Source organism: Ciconia boyciana, chromosome 2 (genome assembly GCF_034638445.1).
Source record: "Ciconia boyciana chromosome 2, ASM3463844v1, whole genome shotgun sequence".
Lineage (NCBI taxonomy): Eukaryota > Metazoa > Chordata > Aves > Ciconiiformes > Ciconiidae > Ciconia > Ciconia boyciana.
Window position 1 is genome coordinate 15,207,215 of NC_132935.1, and position 15,720 is coordinate 15,222,934.

At 40.6% G+C, this 15,720-nt stretch overlaps 1 protein-coding gene across 1 annotated transcript in view; it reads left to right on the forward strand.

Annotated features, from left to right (window-relative positions):
* The window catches only part of LOC140647412 (uncharacterized), a 56,282-nt gene extending 41,092 nt beyond the window's left edge, over window positions 1–15,190 (forward strand). The window contains exons 2-4 of the mRNA XM_072851982.1: window positions 3,749–3,980; window positions 14,410–14,492; window positions 14,961–15,190. Of these exons, the coding sequence (XP_072708083.1) occupies window positions 3,749–3,953 (205 nt within the window). The 3' untranslated portion in view covers window positions 3,954–3,980; window positions 14,410–14,492; window positions 14,961–15,190. The remainder of the gene's footprint in view (window positions 1–3,748; window positions 3,981–14,409; window positions 14,493–14,960) is intronic.
* The last annotated feature ends 530 nt before the right edge of the window (window positions 15,191–15,720 follow it).

Sequence of the window (15,720 nt, forward strand, 5' to 3'; positions counted from 1 at the left end):
AGGAGGCATTTTGGGAAATGTTGCCAAACTGACATGAATGATGCTATCTGTTCCACAGTACTGAGAGACTTACAGTGACTTCTTTGTTATTTATCAGGGATAAAGAGGCATAAGTGTAAGTGAGAGAGGAAACCATTTGTTTAACTAGTTCAGTCACTGACCAGGACTAAGCAGGGAACATTTTTCTGATACTACAATTGCTGTGATCATTTTCAAATGTTCTCATTCCACGTTAGAAAAGGAACCAAGACCTTACTTTTTTTTCCTCCATGAAAGTCACAAAACCCCTAAAGGCACAGTGAGAAATGAAGCTTAATATATCCAAGAGCTTGGTAATGAAGGCACTTACTCAAAATGTAGGAGATCCAGATTCAAATTCTTCCTCTGCCTAATTCAAACCAGTGTTTGCACTAGAGCCTTAAGGTTATATTGCCTTATTACAAGGCTGTTTGCTAATCAGTTATGTCTTCCTGTATGTTGGACCAGAAATCCTCTCCTGGAGCTAGGAAACCTGCCTTAACAGGCAATCCATCAAAACTGATGTACTAGCATGAAAAGCTTGGATTTTGGCAAATTGGTATTTATCAAACCAGTTTCATTGAAAAATCTTCAAGCAGCTTCATTGGTGATGGAGATTTAATGAGGCACGTTGCATTGTGCATGTTAATTCTTATTGAATCGGGCTTAGAGAAATGTCTGTAGGCAAGAGAGAAAAAACAACTAAGCAGTGTTGTCCAGACATAAAAGACATAAAGCAAACATTTCCTAGGGCGTTACAAGGAAACCCTGAGAAGACACAAAAGAAAATCCTGAAAGATTCTGTTGCTTTGAGTTGGGCAGTAGTTGGGTAACCTTTGTGTAGTGCCTTGCCTCCTTGGAGTCCAAGTACTTCCTTGGTAATTTGTATTACCTTCACTTGCTTATTCTTCAGATGTTAGTAGTTAAGTGTCAATAGACTAGAAGGAGTACAGACAACATCCTGAAATACTGCTCATGAAAAGGTGGCCAGATCTACAGCCAATTTTAATAATTCGTAGAGTCCCAGATCCTGTGGTTGGACTCCAGGCTAATACACCCTGCCTATTACCATGGGCTGATTCAGCCACAAGTGCCAAGAGTCTGCTGACATCCTTTCTAATCCAAATTTAGTATTAAGGAGAACTTTCCTCTTCTGTACCTTACTATACTTAATAAACTTGGGAGCATCTGAAGTAGAAGAAAAAGAAAGTATAATATTTCTCTCCTTTGGGTTCCTAGATGTTTTCGGTTCTCCTGGTATCAGAGGTCATGATGATTTGGAGTGTTTCAGCCTGTTGTACTGGATACATCAATCATGGTGGCAAAGCTTAGAGAGAATGGAAGAGGAAAAGCAGTAACGTGGTTTGCCAAGTGTAGGGAGGAAAGTAATCCTAGGGCTATTTTGTAAAACGTCATTTTTGGTTTTGACACCACGCAATGACTACTCAAGCCTGTAAACACAGTCTCCACCAGTTGTTGTTCCTCTGAGTAAGATATAAACAATGACTGGACCTTGATATGCCTGCAAATAGCTGACAAAAAGAACCAAACTAAGGACAAAATTCTCCAAAATCTTGCTTCTATATTCAGTAAACAGATCTTGTAGGACTAATGATTTTAGGTAATTCTTGTTGGATATTTGAGGGGCTTCATCAGCCTCAGCAGTGTAGAAATATATGTTCCCCTATCAGCTATGATCTCCCTGGTTTCCTGCTAGTGAGTTTGACTCTCTGTTGAGTTGGGTACCTTCAGGAGTGGGTGTGAGCGTTCCCTGATCTGACGCAGGGATGGTGCTCTAGGAGAACCTTAGGTCTGCTTTAGAGCTTACAGCCCCTTCTTGGGATACTCCTACCTCTCTTTTCCCACTCCTATCCCCCTCAGCTTTTAGCCCTTAAACAGAAAAGCTGACCCAGATTCCAGCTGGAAGTGTCTGCTGTGAGGCAGGAGGCATTTGGAGACAGCTGGTGCCCAGGGAGCAGAATGGCTGGTCAACACCGAAATCTCAGAAGGAGCTTGGGTTGCAGACCACAGATTCAGAGAGCTGCTGGATGCTTTATGAAGTGCAGTACTGAACCCTGTACCCCATTTTTTAAACAGACCTCAATTGTGTGTAACTTCTGCTCACTCAGGTAGCACTGCATTACAACTTTGCATTTCTAACTTTTGCACTGTGCAAGAATTTACTGTCTCACAGTGAATGTGTTATAAGCACTTTTATTGTGAACACTTTCATTGAGAATACTTCTCTGACAGTTAGCCTGCAGGCTTTAAATTCTACTGGAAGTGCCTTTGACTTTACTCATATGGCATCAGCCTTCCTGAGAGCCCTGAGACAGATACCTATGGCTATTGTGTTCCATGCAATCACTTGGAGAAGCTGTCCAAAAAAGTAAGGCATTCACATATACATTCAGAGATGTGACAGAAAGTGAAATGCTCAGTGTGGTTTGTAATTGTGTTTATCTAAGTGCAGCCTCTTCCTGTGTCAGAACAGATTTTTGCAAACAAGAGGGCAATGATTCAGTTCCAGGGGAAGACTGACAGAATAAACCTCGGCTTCTGCTGACCTGATGCAGTGCTGAACAGTGTCCTACCCTGGGAAAATATTTCCTACTTCATTTTCATAAATATTTATGTAATTCCTTCTGGGAAACATGTCTTCTTCAGAAAACTGAACATGCTGCTCTCTGACACAAATTTAACTGTTTGTTTACACATGAGAGATTATGGGCATGTACCCAGCCTCGGATTTTTACATTCTTATCTCAGGCATTTCTGTCTTTTAGAGTTCTCCTTCACTCTGCTTCTAGAGATCGCATCATGTCTTGAGCCACAGAGCTTAGTTCTGGCTCTGGAATTTGAACATTCCCTATGCTCTTTGGAGCGTTATTTTGGGCTGCAGAAATAGGCACCAAATGTAATATTCTGCATGGAATCACACTTCTGTCCTGCCCAGTTATGCCCTTCCAATTCTGGTTTGAGGCTCCTCTCTAAAAAAAAATAAATAAAAAATCATGTAAGCAATTAAACAGAGGATTGCATGGCTAATGAAAGTATTTATATTTAAAAACAGACCTAAACACACTGCTGTGAACTGAAATAGAGCTGGCATGCAGTCTTTTGAGTTTGCTTTCTACATCTTTAGTAGGGATTAGTGGCAAAGTTGTGCACAAGTTGCCCCAAGAGAACAGGTATACTCCCCACCACAACAAACAGAAAAAGGTTGATCTTGCTCTCTTTTACATTTTTTAAGAAAACAGAAAAGTCACTGACCTTGAAGTACAGACTGACAGAGCCTTGTACGAAGCCTTGTGTTAGTGCAAAGCTGAGCTTTGCTTGCCAACACGCTCACAACCCTTCCATGAAGTGGTGAACTGTGTGGGGTCCTCCAGGGAAAGCCATGTGATGGATAGAAGACATAGTAACAAGAGGTGGCAGACGCTAAACTTGTGCCCAGGATAAAACATGCAAATGAGTAAGTGGTACCAAGGTGATGTGCTGGCCTGTGGATTTTGTATGAAACCTGTTTATCGTGCAGAGCAATGACAAAACTTCAAAGAACAAGCTCTGTCAGTCCTACAGGATCTTAGTCTCCTGGTTCTAGCATTCAGCTGCTTGTGCATTGCATTACCTGTTTGACCTTCTTGTTGAACACGCATATTTGTAGGTTGTATAGATTTATAATTATTTATTTATAATTTTTTATAATTTTTTTTTTTCTTCTTTTCAGTTCAAACTCTGCTGCACACTTTCCAAACAGAGCCAGAGCCAAACAGCTTTTAGCACTTTCTTCGGCACTTTGCAAAAGAAACCCCAGGAGGCAGCTCAACCTGCCCTGGAAGATTTATGAGCTCATCCAGCAAAAAGGGAAGGAAGAAGGTGAGAGAGAGGGAAACACAATGAACAAGGAGGGATCGACAGGAAACCAGAGATAGCTTGAAGACCTCCCTCCTAGCCCATAGGTATGTGATAATATGTGCATAGTCTAAAACAGGTATTCCAGACTTTTTTTTTTTTTTGCTGTGTTGTTGAACACCATCAGTGGTGACAGTGGCTGCTCACTGCTTCGAAGGGGCTGACTTGCTCTCAGAGCTCCTGAACTTGGTCACTGCCTGAACCCTGCTACCAAATGTGTCTCGAGACATCTGCCCTGCTCAGTGAACTCTGTCTTACCTCCTGAGTTGCTTCCCTGGTGTTTGGGGACGCACAGTGTTGTGTAATGTGTATCGTAACGTTGGTTTCATGTCTGCGTGGGTGTCTTTCTGGCAAGAAAAAGAAACTTTTGAACCTCATTCTCCCACCTTCCTAGTTATTGTCTGCCAGACTGTTTGCTAGTGAAAGGGAAGGAGGGTGATGGGGGTGGCGTATTTTCTGCTTGACAGCCTAACAAAACCAAAGGAAAAAAACCCCCTTCACTCAGTCCGTACTCAGAAAGCTGTTTGTTATGGGTTTTTTAACCTGCTAATGAATTAGACTTTTTACAACTTCAAGTTTTGTGTAATGAAGAAAGATAAAAAAATGAAGGTATTATTTCTGCTCAATTCTGATTATTGCTAGTACCTCTGGAGCTTTTGACCTGTCATTTGGAAGCTGGAAGGCTGGATTCCAGTCCCCACTTTATATGCATGTCTCTGAATTGTGGACACTTGCTTAGGGATACAATGTGGTGTCATTATGGCTGGGTTTTAGTTTAACAGTAGTTTAACATATAAAGTACAGCACTAGCACAGACTGGATAAGAGGACTGCTGTGACTTCTACCATTTGGAGTAATTCACATCACTTGGAACTACTGCTGAGCCACGCCTGGCAAGGAAAAAGTTGAGCTACAGGGCTTATAAAAAGATTTCTGAATGGTAATTATTTTGCCATTGATGAGAACTGTTGGGAACCACTGAGTTTTCAGCATTTTTCCCCACGGCAGAATTCCCCCAAACTTCCAAGTTTTTGTTGTCTCATCCCCACATAGGAAGTGACACCCGCTTGGCTGCTTTGCTTTTTAATCTACCTGCTCTCTGGCTGCAGCAATGTAAGTATAGATATAGAAGAAAGACTCATAAATCAGCACAGTATTTCTCATCACCAAAAATTGGTGCACGGTTTTGTTTAATGTGTGGGCTTTTGTGGCAGCGTTCAAACGAATTTATGAGTTTAGAAGTAACATTAAATCAGTTCCAAGGACAGTGTCGGACTATGTCTAACACTGTCAGTAAAACATTATGTAGCATTGTCATTTCTCCAAGGGTTTTGGAGATTCCAACTTTATTATGGGATTCACAGTCATTTTCAGTCTGAGGGACAGGAAATTGCCACAATCTGATAGGTGCTTGCAGTTTGGTCAGAGCAGCATGTGCTGGGAAGAAATGCTAGTTCCTGGCAGGTTTTTGTCCTACGCTGTGGTGGAGAGGTCTTACCCCTTGGGCCATAACCAGCCAGAAGCAATTAAGAATAAACCTGAATTTGTGAGGAGCTGGGTTAATGGCAAGAGATTACCTCTTACGTAATATTAACTGGTCTTTGGCTTTATAGCACAGAAGAGATTTGCCATGCAAAGCATCCACAGTGCTGCATCACAGATCAGATGCTTTCTTTCCAAAGACCAACGACCTAATCAAAAGAATAAGGACTATGCAAAGGGCAGGCAGAACTTGAATGCCCAACACATCATTAAGAAATCTCCAATTGCTCTTCTCCTTTCTCTCCTCCCTCTCCTTTTCTTGTGCAATATATGTCCTGATCCCTTGGTGACAAAAATTACTTCACACAGTGGAGGAAGCTGTTTGGCTGATCTCGGAGGTGATTCCAGCTTCATGCTGTTGACACGGTCCATAAACTGTTGAATCTGTGCAGAGGCTCCAGCCATGCTGTTGCATCCACATTCCTGGGCTTGGATTCATGCCCTTCTTGCCCACAGTCAGTGCTTGCGCATGATCGCGTCGCTGCCCACCCTAGTACCCATGCAGTAGGATGGCATGGTGCCTGCTCACAGAGGTGGGAAGCCAGTTTCACAAGGGTATATAGATGAGCACTGGAAGTGGATTTAGACTGGCATCCTGCTCGATGCTGCCTATGCCAGTTCCCCAGCTGGAACTGGCCTCTTTTCAATAACTTTTTTTTTTAAATTTCTAGACTTAATTGATCTGGAAATGAATTACTGCCTGTTAGCACTAGGAAGAGATTCACAGACAGCACGTGTTTTCCTTTAAGGAGGATCTGTGGCAGGGAATGAGTCAGTAACTGTGAGTCTTTCCCTGTGTGTGGATGCCAGTGTGTCCTCAGCGCTGACTCCCTCAGATGTGATGACCGTACCCGCCGTCATGCTATGCTATTCGGACTGGCGCATGTTCAGTGAGTGTCTGTCCATGCTGTGGTGGGGAAGGCGATGGAGGCACAAACTGAATGCTGAGCTGCCCTTTTTCAAGGATACAATGGGCAAGAGCTGAGATTTATTGACTGGAACCCCTAAACATCATGGCAAAGGCATGATGGCTTTATACCTCCAAAGATTTGCATCAGACAGCACTTAATAAATAGTAAGTAACAGGGACACGCAGTAATAGAGCAAGGAAACAAAGGAATTGAGCAATCTTAAAAAGAAAGCAGAGATGAGAAAATGAGAAGTTATGTTTTTATCTGTTATTCTAATTACATGGGATTAGAACCAGACTAGAAACATCTGCTGCTTTGATTTTGCTGCTCCTGGGATTCCTCACCCCTTTCCTCCTCAGTGGAACACTTCAAGTGAGCAGGATCTGGCCTGAAGAAATCCCTAAAGCTGTATTCATTGCTTAGGTTTTCTGTTTGTGCTGATTTAAAGGTTTGGCCGTTTTGATTTTCTTTGGATTAGCTGAGCTCAAGGGAACTCTCTGAAGGAATGTGCCATTGGTTTTCTGTTGGTGGTTTTTTATGTGATGCAATGCATTAAAACTTTCATGCAGGCAGTCATTAATTGTCAAAACCAAAAATACCCCTAAACTCCTGTCTACAATTATCCATACTGTGCTATATTTGGGACACATTATGGTTTCTATCATTAAGAAGGCCTCCTTGTAATGCCCCATCATGGATAAAACATAGCCACAAAAATGATGCATATGGACAAAATATAAAGTGAAATTACGGGTTTCTATACTGAAATGGAACCACTGATGATGCATATGCCAGACACAAGTGACACACAGAACAGAACTGTTAGTAAACCAAGGGAAAACTATAAATATGCTTAAGACGAGACATCACGCATTGTTTCAAGTGACAAACTTTGTACTAAAAGAAAGAAAAAAAGATCACAAATCTAGACAGACAGCACTGCTAAAAGTTATATAGCTGCATGATTCATTCCCCAAAGAAATCAATGTCAGGATGACATTTTTCTTCAGGCAGTACTGGCAACTGCTCGTAATTTGGGTAAACTTTCTCTGCCCTATAAAAACAAACCATCAAACCAAAAGGTAACCACTGAAACAGCTACCACTCAACCAAGAAAAAATAGTATTTTAAACAGAGCACAACATAAAACTGCATGAGTCAATCTACCGTAAACTTTCGGCAAATAGGATGTGTCATAGAGATCAACTTCGGTGTTTCCAAAGAGCATAGGCTTATACAGCAGGCTTTTTAGAAACAGACTTCGCTCCAAATAGTAATTCCCTGCTTTCAATAAACCCTGACTGGCTGCAACTAGTTATTTCTCCTGATACAGACAGCCAAAATAACTGACTCGTAAACAGAAGCCTATGGAGCTAGATTAATTACAGGGATTACATATAGTGTTCAGAGCTTTTAAAACCAGAAGGGATCATTACAATGATCCCGGCTGGCCTCCTACATAACGTAAGCCTTGGAATTTCACTGAACGATTCCTGCTCACAGCTGCTGGTGGTGATGGGAATATGTATCATCTCTATTTAACTACTTCAAGTGAGTGAAAACACAACAATTACCCCATCCCAGTGGCTAGTTACCCTCGTCTTGTAACCTGCTGGATCTTCTGCAATGCACATTTAGTAAAGTATATTTAATATGCGTGCCTGTTTAAATAAACCAGTGCATTTGAAGTATTTATAACTTTCTATAAATTTTAGGCCCAAATGCCAAATAGATCTACATCCTATATCCTAAAAGCTGATTTATGACACGGTGTATCCCAGTTAGAGAGTATCTTTCATCCTGAAGCGTTACACTTCTTACTGGTGATATTTTTCAGCACACAGCAATACATGTTTCTTGGTTTGCTTTCCATTAGATAACAGTCCTGAGGTCCCCTGTTTTTAGCTTGTTGCAGCATATAGTGTTCTTGGCAAAATCCACAGCTATTTAAGTTGGAGGCTTTAGTCTTACCACTGTCTTTCATGTAGGGAGGTGGCTGAGATGTTGCCTGGCTGTCCTTAGTGACCTTGATTGTTCTCATTTGATGCTCCTTAATGTCTCTCTTGAGAAAAAACTGAGATCAGATATTTGCAACAAAACCTCAACATTTTGCCTGAATAACCTTTTAGATGAGACAGCCAATTTGCTTGATAAAGCAAAGAGTCATCTCTCCATTATGCATGGGAAGACGATTTGGTTTGCAGATCAACCAGTGCAGTGGTTAGAGAGAGAGCTAAGATGATCCTGTGTGAGTCAGTTTGGGCCTGGCAAAACTAAGGAGTTCAGGCACGATGCCACAATATTGCTTATGCAGTTGTTCCTAAGAAGAGTTCAGGTCCAGAAGGAGTTGTGCCTGTATTTTTCCTTTGGCTGTGGTATCTCATAACTCTGGAGAGTGGAGAGTTGATTCTAATAGATTTCTGCAAAGCATTTGACTTTGTAGCTATATGTGGGGGAAACAAATTCCACCATGAATGAGAACAAGAAAGCCAGGTAGCTCTTTGAGTCCCACCTTGTTATACTGGATTTGGCAAGAGTTTGGGAAGGATGCATGAAGCAATTGGGAAAGAGATGGGAGCAACAGAGAATATCCCAAGCTACCTTTCTGTGGAAACGAGGAAATAGGGTAAGGAGAAGAATATAGGGAAGCTACAGAACTAGAATGAGCTTCTCCAGGCAGTCTTTGAATGCAAATGAATGAAAAAGCATGACTCCAAGGAAGCAGTTTTGCAGGTGAATGTTCAGAAAGACAATGAAGAGTTAAAGATCTGTGATGGAGAAATAGAAAAACTCCCATTAACTTCCCTGAGTTTTGTACCAAAACCTTTGTGAATTATATAGCATGGAAAATGGAGTGTTTAAATATGAAGAGCCCAGTCCACCTCTTCACCAGGTTCACTTCAACAGAATGACGTAAACTCACAATGGGAACGGGTATATGTAGAAGAACGTAAGAATGGACATATCAAAGGTCCTTCCATTCCAAGTGATTGTTTTTCACTTACTTTGGAAAGCAGAAAAAACACCGGGTGAATTCACATGACAAATGGTATGACAAAGATAGTAAGACTTATGCAGAAAGGTTTCTATTGAAGACAATTCTGTGCTTTTGCCCAACAATACAATTTTGTGTCCATGAGTGCTTTCGTTTTGGCATGGCTCATCAATCTGTATTAAGTTTCGTTCAGAAGTTTCTGAGGTTTGCAAAAAGGAGAAATCACAAAGAAGGGTTGTTACATTTAATGTTGATGAACAGCTTATCTATTATCAACATCCCAATGAGGAAGCAAGGTATAATTTATTCCATCACTGCTGGAGCAAGGCTACATATTGGATTATTCAGTGAATCATGCTGGAGAGCAGTGAAATGGGCCATCATTCTCAGTATTTAGTCAAGTACACAAAATTTTACTAATTTGACTTTATTTTTTCTTAAGACAGAAAATCTAATAATAAAAAACCCAGTCTAAATGCCAGATCTCAACTACAGAATATGTCTGGTGTCAGAAGATCAGAAATTTGGTACTGTTTCTTCAACTGAAAGAATTTTTTTTTAAGTCATAGATGTATTTTCTCACCTAAGGGCTTTTCAGCTCTGATGGAAAATTCCTCACTACCTCACTACAACTATTACAGTTGGTGTCTGTGGGAGAATGTGATGAATGTTACCAATAATTCAAAGAATCACCTAGAAATCAATTGTTGATATGGCTTTATAGATACAAATTTTACAAATTATTATCTTCTACGCAATTTCACAATTGTGTCTTCCCTTAGCTTCCTGAGAAAATCTACTATCATCTGCATCCGAGACTGAAACTGCATGCTCTTGATAGTCACTTGGGAACTATTAGCATAACCTCTGTTTTTCTGTCCTTTATTTTTGTAATGCTCACTGACTGGAAAAATGAATAAACATGTAACTGTAAATGGCCAGTTGGAAAATCCAGAACTTTTCACAGGAGAGTCATGTGGATGATCACTTGTTCTCCGTGTCTCAACTTTGTGGTGGTCTGGGAGGCAAATAAGACCTTCCTCTGGCAACCCCCAAAGATGAACAAGTTAGAAAAACAGTGGTACTTGGGTACTTTGTTTCCTGACATCAAAGCTTCTTGAGAGAGAAATGTGCTATTATGTGACTTTATTCTTTTTTTTTCTTCCTGTAATAGCTGTGGCAGACACTCAGCATTGGCTTTGCACATTCAAAATTCTGATTCATTCAGGGAGACCAGATAAGAAACCTGCTGAGGGTTCCTCTCATCCTGAAGTCAGTGGTAGCACTTTTACTGGGATAATCTGGACCAGTGATGAGCACCCCATACGTGGGTATGCACTGGAGGAGATGCAGGAGGAAATTTTTCTCCAGCCTGATGCACTGTGGTAGGCTGTATCTTATATTGCTTTAATCATCGGGGTGGCAGCTGGCCTACCTGCACACCTGGGAGCCCTGACCCATTTCAGCATAAAAGGTTCTTGTTACTTCATCGTGAGAAGTTTTAACATCTTTGGTGCTTCCAACAGGGCTTTGAAATATGGCTGTGTGAGGACTGTGCACATATGTATGTGGCAGGACAAAAAGGAGGGAGCTCTTAGTGTAGAAAAAAATACATTTCTTTTGTCTTGCAAAATTGCTTTTCCTGAGATGTTTCCCACCTCTCCCTACCAGAGCTCAGGGAAGCTGTGGCAGCTTGCCAGCACCACCAGCTGACACCGGCATGCCCGTAGCTCCACTGCAGCCAGCACAGCTAGGAGAGGTTACAGGTATGCTGGAGCTGCTCGCTGGGGAAAGGGGGCTGGGAGAGGCTCCCTCCTTTGCCCCACTCTAGGAGCCCTCTCCACCCCCTCTTCCACCAGTTCTCTCCACTGGCAATAAGGCTTGTAGGGCTGGTAGCTGAGAGTGTTCATCTGGTTTCTCCAGCAGCTAGCTTCTGTGTAGCTATCATAAGCAGTCAGCACTGATGTCCCATTGATGATGAAGAGGTGGCTGCATGTGAACAGTGTAGGCTTTCTTTAGAAAGTAAATTAGCCATGCACACTTGAAAAATTAAATTAGCAACACACACTTTTTTTTTTAGGTGGAAAATCAAGTCCTCTGAAGTTGGGAAATGCCAGATATTTGTCTGTCTGGCCAACCCAAATTTAGCCTCGTGTTTGTGTGTTCTGCTACGATCTTCAGTTGCCTTCGTCATGGACTCTTTCTTCCCCAGGGCCCTGATTCATATGAAGTTCAGCCTGGTTTCAAAATCAACACTTTGAAATTAGGAAGTACCAAACTTGGGGTTTCCCAAGTGTCCTTCATTCTGCAACTTTGCACGCCTGCCCTTCTCCATTTCATTCCTAGTTTGAACACAAAGTGTCAAAATTAAGGCTATCTGGGCAAATGCAAATGTGTTATTTCCTCACTTCTGAAAGTTTGATTTTGCCCATGTTGCAATCTCTTAATGCTCTTTCTTTGGTAAGTAATAAACAGTGTAGAAAAACTCCCGAATCCAGTAATCTGAAAGGATTGGTGATGTGAATGGACTGTGGGCTACCAATATAGCATTACTGCACTTAATGGATCAGTTCACCCAGTCATATGTACCTGTCACTTTTCAAGTACCTAAATCACAGGCTAGTATAAACTCCAAGGCACAGGAAAGAGAAAAGCAAATAATGTGTGGGCTGTAAGCAGAAATTCAGCCTTTGTACTTAACAGTAGAGCAGAATTGTAAGAAAACTGGCAGATATTTTAAAATCAATAGGAATATAACCCCAAAACAAATTATGAAGAAGTTTTAAAAAACAACTTCAGCCAAAAAGAAGACCAAATATCATAGACACTTTTTTTATTTTGGGTCTTACACCAGGCTGCTGAACTGAGGCTTGGCAAACCTACACCTTGTTTTTGGTGTAGTCACTGACCTGCTGCATAACACAAGCAGACCCAGACATTCAGCGTTTTGCTTATTTACCAAGTAGGCTTTTATGGCAGATTGTCCCTTTCCTATCAATTTTCCTTCCTAGGGATGTCAACCCCTAATATTAATCTAATAATAACATTATATTACAAGTTTTTAGCCCTAATTTATTTTCCTTTTCCACAAAGAATCTTTTTCTGACATTCTGTGTATTGTGGTGCCAGTGGAGGTGAACAGATGCAGCTGAACTGTTAAGACAGAGCCCTTCCCCAAGATGTAGTGGAATTGTTAAGACAGAGCCCTTCCCAAATGGCTCTTGTTCGTTGTAACATGCTGACTAAATATGACAAAGTTTTCTGCATCAGCAGTGCTTTGCTGGGTCTAAGTGTGTTGACCCCTTCTCAGTAAAAGCTTTTTGACGCAAGTGCCTAAAGGCATGTGAGTTCCTCTTGCTTGTAACTGGAAACTACTGGTTAAAAGTGACTTGAGTTTTGAGAAGATATTACTGTAAAATATTTCTTTGTCTGAAGCAGCATGGCACTTGACAACATTTTCAGACTAAATGTGCCTAAGCACCATTTTGATATATTTGAGTATTACAGAAACAGCTTAGTACTTCCATGGGGAAATTGTTAGGAGTTTTTTTGTTCACCAGAGTATGCTCAGCTGGTTTATTTGTTATTTCAGCAAAATGAGTGCACCCCTGTGTTATTTTGGGGATAAATCCACTCCTGGGACTGGGTGCAGAACATGCACAAAGCACTCAGGCTAACTGCACTTTTGCTGTGTGAAAGGGATGAGGCTTTACCCAGATTCTTGCCTTATGCTTCAAAACAGTTCTTACAAATTATGTCTTTAGTCCCTTCAGCTGGCATGTTTGGTACAAGATGAAAGTACATAGTTTCCTTACTTGGAGAAACATATACCATGGCAAGAGAGGTAGCACTGCTTCCAGTGTGTGTAATAGGTACCACATGCATGAAATCTCTGCATGGCTTTTACTAAGCCAGCATTTAAAGTGAAGTTATCTCTGAAGTGAAATCCCCTTAGGAAGTGCAGGTGGAAAACCTGTGACACCTTTATTCTACCTAATTGAGGGAAATAAAAGCTTTTAATTGTCAGTCCAGTATCACAGCTGGCTGATTTCACAGACTGTCAAGGATGGGTTGATGTGTTCAGCCTTGAACAACACTTCTTTGTCAGCTTTATTGTCTGCTTCGCTCTTACTTTCAGTTTTCCCTTAGCTAAACAGAAGATGAGCTGAAAAAATTTATTAGTTATTAAAGCATCTCTTTCTATCTTGGAGACCTCCTATAAAAATTTCTCAGGTGACTCTCACTTCCCTGAACACCTCTAGTATACTGTCCAGTGAACCAGGAGTCCGATAGGAAACAAGAGCAGGTTTAGATAAATTTGTTTACAATTTGATACTCTTTCAGCATCTCAAGTTTATACGTAAGCAAGAAATATGACTCAATCCTGATACAGTTAAAACACAGCAACATAGTCTGTGCACCTGGCCAGCTTCTTCATACCCTGTCCCCAACAGTTTTACCTGTGGAGCTACCTCTGTTATTTGCAGCCTTTCCTTTCCTTTCCTTTCCTTTCCTTTCCTTTCCTTTCCTTTCCTTTCCTTTCCTTTCCTTTCCTTTCCTTTCCTTTCCTTTCCTTTCCTTTCCTTTCCTTTCCTTTCCTTTCCTTTCCTTTCCTTTCCTTTCCTTTCCTTTCCTTTCCTTTCCTTTCCTTTCCTTTCCTTTCCTTTCCTTTCCTTTCCTTCCCTTCCCTTCCCTTTCCTTTCCTTTCCTTTCCTTTCCTTTCCTTTCCTTTCCTTTCCTTTCCTTTCCTTTCCTTTCCTTTCCTTTCCTTTCCTTTCCTTTCCTTCCCTTCCCTTCCCTTCCCTTCCCTTCCCTTCCCTTCCCTTCCCTTCCCTTCCCTTCCCTCTTTTCTAAGTGTATTCAAAAAGTTTTGCCAGTAACTACTATGATTAAATTTTGCAGTAATTCAAACCTTGCAGGCCAAACATATGAAAAAGATTGTTTCAGTAAGATCTTTGTAAGTTTGATCAAAGCCTGCTAAAATTGAACTTGTAGAGCAGTTTGGGCAGGAGCTGAGTTGGAGAAAAGTCTGTCCTTTTCCCAGAAGGCTGCCATTCCCATATATGAAGAACTGGATCATCTCTCTTGGGGAAAAAAAAAAGAAAAGAAAGGTAAGTTTCAGCATGCCATATTATGTACCAGTTTTGCCACATTATATAGTGATGTTAGACTAAAAATGAGCACTTTTAAAAATAATTGATGGAATGAGATTGAACCATGGGAGCTGATAGATGCAGCATTATGAGGAGGGCTGAAAGGAGCAGGTCTGTCTGCAGTCACTTCACCTCATTTCAGTCGGGAAGTAAATGCTAAAACCACCTGAATGGGTAATTAAAGTGTACTGTAGTATTTTAATATGCTAGGGGTGTTCTTATTCTGATATTTCTGTAGATAAGATGGACTGCACAGAAAAAAAAGAAAATCATTGTCAAAATGTGGTTTAATGGATGATGTTGAAAGTGGGATTTTTGTTTTGTTTTTTTTGTTTATCAGTACTTACAGCTCAATTCAATATGAGAGGAGATGATAAAATGTCGGTACACTTGTTCATCAAAAACCTTTTTCTTTGATTTCCACAGGCATATGCTTTTGGCCTACAGCTCACTAAATCTGTTGGGTATGGCAGGTTCTTTGAATATTTGATGTGGGTTTGTGGGAACTGCAGTAGAGAATTTAATTAAGAGGCATAAACTCTACAAATATGTTCAAAATGTCTATGGATCTTTCTTTCTTCATTGGCTTCCCTTTGCTTTTCTATCAATTTCTCTTGATCTCTACTTCTTGTAATTTCTATAGTTATAATGTTAAAATTCAGGAAATCTTTTTTCACTATCTGTTCCATATTAGTTTCATCTGTTATAATTATATAATATTGTGCATCTGTTATGCTTAAATTTTTGCAGTAAGTCTTATACAATTTTTGTAGCTACAGTAGACAAAATCAATATTTTATTATATTCATTAGCTATATAATTAGTATTGCAACTATCTTCTTAATAAGCAAGAGTTTCAGCTCTTCTTTTAACATACTATATACACAGTAAAATTTGTGCTAGTAAGTAGCTCTATGTATCAGAAGACAATAGTTTCAGGCTTTATTTTAACTCTGCCTCTATCTGCACCACAGGATTGTGCAGAGGAGGTTCTGTTAGATTTGTGTAGGGAAATACTTTTGACAAAAGAGATACCATTTTGTGAGAGTGTTAATGAGAGAAGGAACAATTTCTACTGCTGAAATGCTGGATTAGAGTTCTAGCCTCAGCAGAAGAATTGGTTATCTACAGAAACATCATTCAGTTTCTCTCTGTCACACATTAGTCTTCTTCCCATAACTGTAAT